Source organism: Canis lupus, chromosome 1 (assembly GCF_003254725.2).
Source record: "Canis lupus dingo isolate Sandy chromosome 1, ASM325472v2, whole genome shotgun sequence".
Lineage (NCBI taxonomy): Eukaryota > Metazoa > Chordata > Mammalia > Carnivora > Canidae > Canis > Canis lupus.
Window position 1 is genome coordinate 119,449,873 of NC_064243.1, and position 12,377 is coordinate 119,462,249.

Genomic DNA, 12,377 nt, shown 5'->3' on the forward strand with positions numbered 1-12,377 from the left:
ATAACAATGATAAATTTACTTGATGCCCTTTAAGAGTTGCTAATTTTCTCTTTTTAAAATGTTTATTATTTATTTACTTATTTTAGAGGAAGAGAGAGGGCAAGCATGGGGGGAATGAGTGGGGCAGAGGGAGAAAGAAACTCAGGTAGCTTCCTGAGTGCAGAGCCTGATTGATGCAGGGCTTGATCTCACGACCCTGAGATCTCGACCCTCAAATTGCAACCTGAGCCAAAACCCAGAGGCGATGCTCAATGGACTGTGCCATAGAGGAGCCCCAACTAATTTTCTCTTTTTTAAAGAAGAGGTCTCTGGCTCAAACTCAGAATATTTCACAGTCAGGAGTATCTAGCACATTTTTAAATAATGTTCATTGTTTTTGTAACTTTTTTAAAAGACTATTTTTATTTGAGAGAGAGCGCACGTGCATGAGTGGGGTAAGGAGCAGAGGGAGAGAGAAGCAGACTCCCTGCTGAGCAGGGAGTCCAACACGGGGCGCATTCCTAGGACGCGGGGATCATGATCTGAGCAGAAGGCAGATGCTTAACTGATGGGGCTACCCAGGTGCCCTGTCTTTGTAAATTTTTTTTTAAAGATTTATTTATTTATTCATTCATTCATTCATTTATTCATTCATTCATGAATGATAGATATATAGAGAGAAAGAGAGAGGCACAGGAGGAGGGAGAAGCAGGCTCCATGCCGGGAGCCCAATGCGGGACTTGATCCTGGGACTCCAGGACCATGCCCTGGGCCTAAGGCAGGTGCCAAACTGCTTCAAGTTGGCCAAGGAATCCCCCTGTCTTTGTAATTTTTAAGATTATCTTTTTTTTATAGGGGTATACTGTTTTTATTTCTAAACAATGGTGGCATTAAAATTTTTTTCATTATTAATTTGTTTTAGAGAGAGAGAGAGAGCACACACAAGTGGGGAGAGAGGGAGAATTCCAAGCAGATTCTGTGCTGAGCCCAACATGGGGCTTGATCTCACAACCCCGAGATCAGGACCTGAGTGGAAATCAAGAGTCAGATGCTCAACCACCTGAGCCACCCAGGCACCCTGGAGCATAGTGTTTGTATATTTCAAGTTGTAACAAGTGTTCTTTTTAAAATAAATTTTAAAAGAGAGTACGTGTTTATTTTTTTATTTTATTTTATTTTTAAAGATTTTATTTATTTACTCATAGAGACAGAGAGAGAGAGGCAGAGACACAGGCAGAGGGAGAAGCAGGCCCCATGCAGAGAGCCTGACATGGGACTCCATCCAGGGTCTCCAGGATCACGCCCTGGGCTGCAGGCGGTGCCAAACCACTGTGCCACCAGGGCTACCCTGAGAGTACGTGTTTAAAGGAATATGTCAAACACTAACAGTGGAGCCTTTATATACAATTATGCAGATTATTCATTTGCATAGGTGCCCTGCCCGGGAGAGTGAGATGTTGGCAGTACAACGTCTCACTGATGTTGGGGCTGATAAGTGGACTGTGAGCTACTTACCAAGCCATGTGCCCTGGCATAGGACTCTTGTACCCACTGGGAAGATGGGGTGCCTTTTTCTGTTTCTCACAAAGATACCCATGTAGGCCAGCAATAAGTGGTGGGACGTTGGTATGCTGTATGGCAAAAACACTGGAAGCAGCATGTAAATGGGAACAAAAAGACTTATCTGTAAAACAGATAAGCATGTAAAACAAAAAGACTTATCTGTTTGTACTTTTATTGCACCACTTGAGATGGAGGCTCATATTCTTTTTCTATGCCCATTTTTCATATTCCTCCCTGGTAGCTCAGTGAAATTAAAATTATGTATAGTAAATGGAGCAGACCAGGGGCAATGGAAGCCCCATTCACAATAGGAGAAAAATCTGTACAGAATATACAAATACTGTTTAATAAAAGTTGTGCATTATCTATGATCTTTATGGAGAAAATTTAATTGGAAGACATAGAAGAATACATACATGGAAAGACATACCATGTCCATGGATGATGAGATTCATTATTATAAAAATATTGACTCTCCAGTCCGTAAACTTAGTGCGTTTCTAATAAAAAATCCCAACAGAATTTTTCATGGTCAGTTTTTGATGAGCTGGTTATAATTTATGTGGTATTGCAAAAATTAGGACTAAGTAGACAATTTTTGAGAACAAGGGGGAGGCCTTTCTTTATGAGATATCAAGGCTTACTATGAAGCTGCAGTCATGTAAACTAATGTGGTCTAGCCCAGCTGTGTTCAATTTAATATCCACCAGCCATATGTGACTTTTAAGCACTTGAATGTGGTTAGTATTAATTGAAAGGTTAATGTAAAGTACATGCCACATTTTGAAGATATATTTTTTAAAGATTTTATTTATTCATTAGAGACCCAGAGACATAGGTAGAGGGAGAAGCAGGCTCTGCGCAGGGATTTGATGGCGGGACTCGACCCAGGACCTGGGATCATGCCCTGAGCCAAAGGCAGATGCTCAACCACTGAGCCACCCAGGTGTCCTCAAATTTTGAAGACTTGGTAGACCAAAAAAGAATGTAAAATGTGTCATTAATAACTTTAAAATATTTATCATGTGTTAAAAATATGGTATTTTGGATATATTAGGATAAATTTATTATTAAAATCAATTTCACCTGTTTCGTTTCTCATGTGGCTACTAGAAAATTTTAAATTACATATTTGATTATGCATAGCATATATGGATTACATTTCTCATATATCTGTTGGATGGCCCTGGTCTAGACTATTGAGATAGAGCAGAGCTCAAAAACAGGCCAAACATATGTGGGAACTTGGAGTATAGCAAAAGGTAGCATTAGTGGCCAGTGTGAAAGGGATAGACTACTCAAAAAATGATAATGCGACAATTGGCTAATGCTGTGGACTAAATGTTCGTGCCCCCTGCCTGTTCATATGTTGAAGTCCTAATCCTTTTTTTTTCTTTTTTTTTATTCATTTATGATAGTCACAGAGAGAGAGAGAGAGAGGGGCAGAGACATAGGCAGAGGGAGAAGCAGGCTCCATGCACCGGGAGCCCGACGTGGGATTCGATCCCGGGTCTCCAGGATCGCGCCCTGGGCCAAAGGCAGGCACCAAACCACTGCGCCACCCAGGGATCCTGAAGTCCTAATCCTTAATGTGATAGTATTTGGGGGTGGCGGGTTGGGATCCAATTGGGATTAGATTAAGTCATGCGAGTGGGGCCCTCAAGATGGAATTAATGCCCTTATAAAAAGAGGAAAAGACAGGAGAACTCTGCCCCGTGAGGACACAGTGAGGCAGTGGCAGGCTACAGTCTAGGCACTGGGCCCTCGTCAAGAACCAGATCTGCGAGCACCTTGATTTTGGGCTTCCAGCCTCCAGAACTATGAGAAATACACGTAAGCCACTGAGTCTGTGGTATTTTGTGATAGTAGCCCAAACAGCCCATCGTAGCTTTACCATATGGGAAAAAAATTAACTTAAGATGCCTAATTTATTGATGTATGTATATGTAAAGATATATGTATGTATAAACAAAGATATATTGAAGAGCTAAAAGTGAAAAATCTTAAGATTCTTAGGAATTATAGGGACTATATTTATGGTCTTGGAGTTGATGTGGTTTCAGTAGTCTTTGCTGCATAATAAACCAACCCAAAACTTAGTGACCTAGATGGTCACAACTTATTATTTCCTACTATTCATGGGCTGGCCGAGTCGTTCTCTACCTGGTCTCACTTGGACTCACTCACGTGGCTGCATTCAGCTGGCAGGCAGGCTCTGCTCACTGGGCCTCTCTTCCTCCCATGGTCCTTCATCCCACGGGCTTCATCATAGCATGGTGATCTCAGGGTGCCAAGAAGAATGGTTGTGGAATCTGTAGCCTCTTGGAGCTGACCCAGAAATGCCAGAACATCAATTCTGTCTGTTGGTTGGTTACAGCAAGCACAGGGCTGCCTCAGAATCAAGGAAATGGACTCCATCTTCTGAAAGGGGGAATGGTGAAGTCACTTTTCAGAAAGGTACACCAGATGATAGGATTTTCCTAAGATCCGAAAAGCACTGACCATGAAGGCGAGGGCTAACAAGGTCAGCTATATTAAAAATCAAACACTTCTATTTCTGAAACACCTATTTGAAAAAATGAAGAGACAAGTCATGGATTGGGAGACGATATTTGCAACACCTTTTAGTCTCCAGATACATGAAGAACTATAAATCATCAGAGAAAGGCCAACAACCCACTTGAAAAATGGGCAAAAGACGTGATAAAGTAATTTATACAGAACAAGGAAATGTTCGGTTTCTTTAGATAAATGAGAGATTAAAACAGCAAAATACTGTTTTATCCTTACAGACTGGCAGAAATGAGATAATAGGAGGAAACTAAGAAGCGTTGGCTAGTGCGTGGTGTGAGGAAGGGGTGTCCTCATGTTCTTTCCATGGAGGTAGAAAGCAGCCCAGTGTTGTCAGTCTCCGGTGGTGGTGGAGGTGGATGCACCCTGCAGGGCCTTTCCTGGGGACGTTCCTAGATAATGTGCTCGGGGTGTGTACATAAGGGTGTAAGCGAGCTCATGCCAGTATTGTGGATGATACTGAAAACGTGGAAGCAATGTAAATATAGGCTATCAGGTAACAAACTGTCGTGTTCACTTAAAAGAATGCCATACAGCAGACATCAGTGAATGAACAAGGGCTGTAGGAATCAGCATGGCTAGAATTTGAGAACACATTGATGGGAAAAGGTATGTCCCAGGACACTGGTAGTGTGAAACCATTTATGTAAAATTTGAAGCTCCTACGACAGTATTTTATATTACTTACGAATACACGTGTATTAAAGCAATAGAAACGTGAGCAAGAAGGATACACAAGCTCAGGATAGTGGTTGGCTCTGAAAGGGAAGGACAGAATGAAATCAGAGAGGGGCATGGGGGGGTTCCAGTCTATTCTTTTTTTAAATTTTTTTTTATTTTAGAGAGAGTGTGAGCAGGGAAGGAGCAAAGGGAGAGGGAGACAATCTCCAGCAGACTCTGCACTTGAGCACAGAGCCCGATGCAGGGCTGGATCCCAGGACCCCCGAGATCATGATGACCTGAGCTGAAACCAAGAGCTGGACGCTTAACCGACTAATCCACCCAAGCAACCCTCCAACTCTATTCTGATGTACCTTATTTCTTAAAAGAAAATCTGAAGCAAATATGGCAAAGTATTAAGATTGGGTAGTTCTGAGTGGCAGATTTCATTATTCCTCTGTATTTCTCTATGTGCTTAAAATATTTTATTAAAAATCTATGCATGTCTTTAAAATATAATCCTGGTCACATAGGATGTTCTAAAAATAGCTATTTTTACTCTTTGCTATGATTTGGAGTTTGACAAGGTTTTTTTTTTTAAGATTGTATTTATTTGAGAGAAAGCAAGATGGGGGAGAGAGAGAGTACAAGCACGCATGAGTGGCGGGGAGGATGAGAGGGAGAGAGAAGCAGGCTCCCTGCTGAGCAGGGAGCCCCATGTGGGCTCAATCCCAGGACCCTGGGATCATGACCTGAGCCAAAGGCAGATGCTCAACCATTGAGGCACCCAGGCATCCCCACCCTGGTGTCCCTTAAGGTTTTCTGAACATAATTTCTGCAATTAACCAATAGAAAGGTCATCTTGGATTTGGGGGTTGTCTGATATTTCTTACAGGCTAGAATAATACGTGTCAGAGACGCTTTTTAGAAATCGCTGGATCAGGACTTTTTGTGTGTTACATAAATCTGAAAGTGTTCATTTACTGCTCTTTCTCCCCTTGTCCCAGGAGACTCTCTCTGCCCCATCTGAAGTCCATATGGCTCTGTATGATGAAGATCTCCTGAAAAATCCTTTCTATCTGGCTCTTCAAAAGTGGCGTCCTGACTTATGCAACAAGGTGGCCCAGATCCATGGCATCGTAAGTGCATCGATCCTGAGGGTGGACCGGCTCCGTTAGGTGCGGACAGAGCAGTGTTGATAAGGCCAGAAATACGGTAGACTTTGCCTACGTTTAGAGGGAGTCAGTTACAGACCAGCTGAGTATAACGAGCCCCAGACCGTGGTCTGTGCTAGAATGAGCAGAGACGGACCGCCACGAGCTGCCTCCTCCACGAAGCCTCCTGGCCCTGCACCAGCCTCGAGTGTAGTCCTTTCTCTGTTGACACTGATCTCACGGTGTTCATCTGTTTCTCTTTCCACGTTGACCGTGAGGGCTTGTGTGGGGGGCACAGAAAGCCGATTTCCCTCAGGGCATCATGGGCCCTTCTCTGTGACGTGTGTGCTCACTCACATGGAATAAGGGAACATGCCACACACTCGTATGTTGCCTTGAAGGGCATTTCCTAAAGGGGAAGAACCAGTGGAATAATGGAGGCACCCAGGTTGCAGGACGAGGGAGGCACATGAGAGAAACGACAGTGGGGCATCTGCTGCCTGCAGGGGGGCAGGCCCTCCTGGCCCTCCCCTCCAGGTGTGCCTCCTTTTATGTGTTGTCCTCATGCCATGCTCCTGCGGTTGTGGCCGAGGGTTTGGCCTAGAGAAGCCAGCGTAGCTTGCTTCACTTTGGGGTGCGCGCTGCCTTGTCGGGCACTGGCGCTGACGTTCACTTTACCCCCTCTGTCCCGCTGCCACCACAAGTCTGCTTCCCCAAGTTCCTTCCAGTTTTTCGGATTGGTTTTGTGATTCGCATGTTTTTCCCAGAATTACTTTACTTTGGTTTTTAGAAGTCATAAAGGTCATTGTGTGTGTGTGTGTCTCCATGTGTACACATATATACGTATATACGTGTGTATGTATATATACATAAGATAGAGAATAGAGCTGTTTCCAAGAAGAAAATAAAAATCGTATAAAGTTCACAGAGACATTATCATCTGTTCATTTCCTAGGAGTTATTAAATGCTACCCTGCTGGGCAGGGTCCCACATTTGCTGCTGAGGGTTCAGCCCAAAACGGGAAGAAACGTCACCATCTTTTTTACCTTTATAGAGCTTTGGATTCTATTGAGAGAAATGGTCATGCTCTGGGCAAATACGTACTAATTAACGGTTTTGGGACATGTCGCAGAGAAATAGCACATCACACAAAGCAATCATGGTAACTGACCGAATTTGGGAACTATTTCCTCCCTTTGTTCTATAATATTTTTTAAAATGCTGTCTGGGCAAGAGCAAGCTATGTGTAACTTTCTCTTGCTCTTTAAGAATCCCACCCTGTGGCGCCCCGTGGCTCAGTCAGTTAAGCCTCCAACTCTTGATTTTCAGGTCAGGTCATGATCTCAGGGTCGTGAGATCGAGCCCCGCTTCAGGCTCCGCACTGGGCACGGAGCCTGGGAAAGATTCTCTCCCCCCTCCCCACTCCCACCCCTACCCCCTTGGCTCATTCTCTCTCTCTCTCCCCAAAACAAAAAGAAGGCCACGCTGTGAATGCTCTGTGAGACCTGTCCGTCTTGCTCACCGCTATGTTGCCCGCACTTAGCACGGTTCCTCTTACGAGGTGGATGTTTTCCCAGCTGCAAATAGTGGAATCCCACTCAGGCTTACTTTAGCAAAAAAGGAAATGTGGTGTAAGAACTTTGGTGTCTTGGTCACCTTCCTTTTGGAAGCTGTCATCGGAGTTCCCGGTAGTGTCCTAGGTCCTCCTGAGATCTGCAGGGTCCATGAGGAGCTGCCCGGAGCCCACGCTTGGCAACACTGACTTTGTGGCCATCAGTAGATGGGAGAATCAGTGAGGCCGACTTCCCCGCATGAGTCCCAGGGGGAAGGAGCTAGCTGCTGCTGCCCGGCCCAGTCAGGTATTGATGGCTGGCTCCTGGCCCTCCTGGCTGTAGGATGGGCGCTCCGGTTCATCCTGGTCTAGTCCACAGTAGTGCTCCATCCACGTCTGTTGGGGGACTGAGAAAGAACATGCGAGCCACCTCTGGAAGAGTGCTCATCAGCTGTTTCTGCCACTACCAAGGGATCGCTGTCACCTCAGCAGGTGGATGCTGAATTTCTTTCCTTGGGGCCTGGCCATCAGGCCAAGTTTGGTGCCCTTGAATCAGCCATGGGGATCAGAGTCATTCATTGGGCCCTAAGACCCTGTGAAATCATCACTTTTACACGTGTGTGTCTCTCCCCTCCAGGGTTAACTGCCCCTCACACCTCTCCCTGAAGCCCTGCTCACTGGCCCCCTCATCCTCATGTGACAGAGGTGCAGCTCGACTGCTCCCTCCGCCTGCCCCATCCCCCCCTGAGTGTGACTTCCTTCCAAATCCTCCCTTTGATTGGGATGCCTCTGCATCCGGCCAGCACCTCCTGCAGTCACCTGCTCTCTAACTGGATAGGGAAAGCTCCTTCTCCCCCGTGTTCCCCAGATTCTCACCACAGAGGCCTGCGACACCCCCACACTGCTACTAATAGTTACTCCTGTTCTCTTTAATTAGCATCCAGCTAATTACACACTGTGGTATCTTGAGAGTGGGCTGGGCAGGCCTGCTGCCTCTCTGGGGCTCTTATCCATGAGGTGTCAGGAGAACGTCCTCCAGGATTCCCAGGTGGATTGAGGAGGGGTCCATTTGCCTAAAGGAGAAACAAAAATTACAAAAGGGAGATTAAATTTGTTCCTCCCTTATTGTGACCTTTTTTTTTCCTTTAAGATTTATTCATTTTATTAGGGCAAGAGAGAGCTGAGTATGGTGGTAGGGGGGTGCAGAGAGGGAGAGAGAGAAGCTCAAGCATACTCCTCGCTGAGGATGGAGCCCAACATAGGGCTCGATCCCACAACCCTGAGATCATGACCTGAGCCAAAACCAAGAGTCGGACACTCAACTGCACCATCCAGATGCTCCTATTGTGATGTTATAATTATGGGGTATGTAGGCTTTTGAGGGCTAGCCTGGGAACCTGTCGGCATGTCTTCCAAGTTCCAAAGAACTGACTTTCAAGTAAAATACCTAGACAGGCCAGCCAAGGACACTGAGGTTCATAGTCTAGTTCTTAGGATTCATTTAGCACAGATCTAGCCAACAAACATTCATTGAGCACCATGACGTACCTACCGGGCACCGTGCTGGGTTTCCAGGATTGCATAGGTGAGCAGGGAACACAGCAGGGCTTTGGGGAATTCCAGAAGCTGGCTGTCGGTAGCTCAGAAGAATGAGTGTCGGGACAGAAGTCGCCCTAACGCTGCCTGGGGAGGAGTCAGGGGGGACCCTAGAGTAGTGTCACTAATGCTGATTCTTGCTTTTATCCTACTATGATTTCTTTAATTGCTATTACTTAAAAATTCTTTATGAAAGGGCTAGAATAGGGGCACCTGAGTGGCTCAGTGTTTGAGCGTCTGCCTTTGGCTCAGGTTGTGATCCCGGGGTCCTGGATCGAGTCCCACATCAGGCTCCTTGCAGACAGCCTGCTTCTCTCTCTGCCTGTGTCTCTGCCTGTCTCTCTGTCTCTCATGAATAAATAAATAAAATCTTTAAAAAAAAATAAAGGGCTAGAATAAAAAGTTTTGTTAAGCTTAAGAATAAGCAGGTCCCTGACTTATGGTCAACTCGGAGACTCTGAACTCGGTGTTGTCCACGTAGGCTGTGACGTCCGTGGCATCTGAAGTCTGAAGCTCCATCTTAGGAGAGCCCTGAAGGCACTTGGACTTGACCCCGCCTCCCGTGGGCAGCTTCCCAGCTGCTGCACGTCCCCAGCCCCCAGCGGCTGGCCTCCTCACCCTCCCTCCCAGCCCGAGAGCCCAGCTGCCGGCTTCTGCCTGCAACAAAACGCTCCGGGCGGCATTGTCTGCCTGAAAACTAGGGGGTCCCTGATACTGGAGGACCCCTGTTCACTCAGCAAACATTGATGGGGCACCTACCGTATGTCGAATGCTGAGGCTGGTAATGGGGACACATGCAGCAGGAGCCAGTTGTGCTTTATTTAAGTTAGGGAGGCAGGCAAGGCATACATCAACAGGTAAATAGAGTTTAATCGGTTTCCTGGGATGAGGTTCTCCGAAGTGCCTCAGCAGTTCTTGGTCTCACACGGGACTGTGTGACTCCATCCATAGAGCATGCGTGGGCCTCCCTGAGTTTGGGCGTTAAACACCCCCCGGGGGACGCCTGGGTGGCTCAGCGGTTGAGCGTCTGTCTTGGGCTCAGGGTGTGACCCCGGGGTCCTGGGATCAAGTCCTGCATCGGGCTCCTTGCATGGAGCCTGCTTCTCCCTCTGCCTGTGTCTCTGCCTCTGTCTGTGTGTCGCTCATGAATAAATAAATAAAGTATTTTAAAAATAAATACCTCCCAGGTGTGGGTCATGGGCATTCCCTTACCCATGCCCAGACCTCAGGTCCCCGGGCTCTTCTTTCTGTGCTCCCGGAGGCCATGAGGTTTTTCCTCAATTCAGGCTAATGCCTGACGGCCCACCTTTTCTTTCTTTCTTTTATCTTTATTTTTTCCCTTTTTTTCATCAAGTTTCACTTTTATTAAAATTTGAAATTATTTTTAAACAATTTTTAAAAAATTAATCTCTTTGCCCAACATGGGGCTCAGACCACACCCTGAGATCGAGTTACGTGCTCTAGTGACTGAGCTTAATTTCAAACATACGATAAAAGTAAGAAGAATAGTATAATGAGTCCCATGCTCCTGTCACCCAGCTTCAGCCGTGGTCAGTTCAGTGGCCCTGTCACATGTCATTTCTGCCCGCCTCTTGCTCTCCACCCTTGGCCACTGGATTATCTTCTTTTTTTTATTTTAAAGATTTATTTTTATTTATTTATGATAGACATAAGAGAGAGAGAGAGGCAGAGACACAGGCAGAGGGAGAAGCAGGCTCCATGCAGGGAGCCCGACGTGGGACTCGATCCCAGGACTCCAGGATCATGCCCTGGGCTGAAGGCAGGCGCTAAACCGCTGAGCCACCCAGGGATCCCCGGTCACTGGATTATCTTGAAGCAAATCCCAGAAAATTATGTCAGGTGGTCCTGCGGCTTCATCTGTAGGTGTTTAGGAATGTGGCTTTAGATGGCAGGGCCTCTTCAAAAACGTAACCGCAACGCCCGTTATCACAGTGATTCTTCAGTATTGCCAACTCCCCTGTCCCCGTTCACATTTCCCATGTGGTCTCGTAATTGCCTGTCTCACAGTGGGTTGGTTGGGATCAGGACCCAGGGGAGAGCCACAGGTCACGCTGGGATCGATGAGGGAGTCTGTCCTTCCTCCTCACTGTGGGGCACAGAGGGGTGCAGAGGGGCACAGAGGCGTGCGTACCCCGTGTGTAAGGCAGGCTCAGTGTTGACGTCCGTGTGGCCTGGTGAAACCGTCTCCCCTGTCTTCTCCCCGCTTTTCCATTTCCTCTTCCCCTTTCCTCGTTTTCTCCCTTTGTGCCTTTGCAGTTCATCCATCCGGGCGGGTCATCCCAGAGAGCTTCCCGCATCCTGGCCCCCGGCGGAGGTCCCCTGTTCACGGCCTAGTAAATCCAGATGTTGATCCGAGTCTGTCTCAGTTGTTTGAGGAGAGGCCAGACCACTTGGTCCACGGGGCGGCCTCCTTCCCTCCACAAGTGCCTCCTGCTGTGAGAGGAGAGGCTGAGCTGCTCCTTCTCCCCGGCCCGAGGAGGCCCTGGGTGACAGTGGCTCTCCGGGCTGTGGGGTCTCGCGGGGTCTCTGCGGAGGGGACTCCAGCGGGCTCTGGGCTGAGGCCAGGACAGGGGTCAGGAAGTCTGCAGGAGTGTGAGTCAGGGCTGCACCCGCCACTCACCTGCTGCATGACCCTGGACAGGTTCCTTAGCTTCCTTGAGCCTCAGTTTCCTTGTCTGTACGATGTTGGTAGCCTGGAAGCCGTTTGCTTGGGGGATGGGGGTGAGGAGATGGGGCTCTGAGGGACGGCGCCACCTGGGCCCTCTTCCTTCTGAGTACACTTGAGTCCAAGAGGGTCCCCCAGCCGCCGCGCACAGAGACCACAGTTGACCTCTCAGGTGGGGCCTGCCCCAAAGAGAGTCTGGCACCCCGGCCTACCTTGGTAGCGGCCGCAGTCTGCCAGAGGAAGCCACGTTTCTGTGGTTCATATTACCAACTATGATCACAACTAGGATTAAAAAAAAAGTAGGGCAGCCCTGGTGGCACAGCGGTTTAGCGCCACCTGCAGCCCAGGGCGTGATCCTGGAGACCCGGGATGGAGTCCCATGTCAGGCTCCCTACATGGAACCTGCTTCTCCCTCTGCCTGTGTCTCTGCCTCTCTCTCTCTCTCTCTCTCTCTCCCTCTGTGTCTCTATGAATAAATAAAATCTTAAAAATAAATAAATAATTAATTGATTAAAAAAAAGAAGAGAAAAGGGATCCCTGGGTGGCGCAGCGGTTTGGCGCCTGCCTTTGGCCCAGGGCGTGATCCTGGAGACCCGGGATCGAATCCCACATCAG

The 12,377-nt window shown here is 47.5% G+C and overlaps 1 protein-coding gene across 9 annotated transcripts in view; it reads left to right on the forward strand.

Moving 5' to 3' along the window:
• Positions 1-12,377, forward strand: part of ANKRD27 (ankyrin repeat domain 27) — a 53,551-nt gene that overhangs the window by 5,417 nt on the left and 35,757 nt on the right. For all 9 annotated transcript variants that reach the window (XM_025425247.3, XM_025425241.3, XM_025425237.3 and 6 more), the window contains one exon: positions 5,781-5,912. In XM_025425247.3, the coding sequence (XP_025281032.1) occupies positions 5,811-5,912 (102 nt within the window). In that variant the 5' untranslated portion in view covers positions 5,781-5,810. The remainder of the gene's footprint in view (positions 1-5,780; positions 5,913-12,377) is intronic.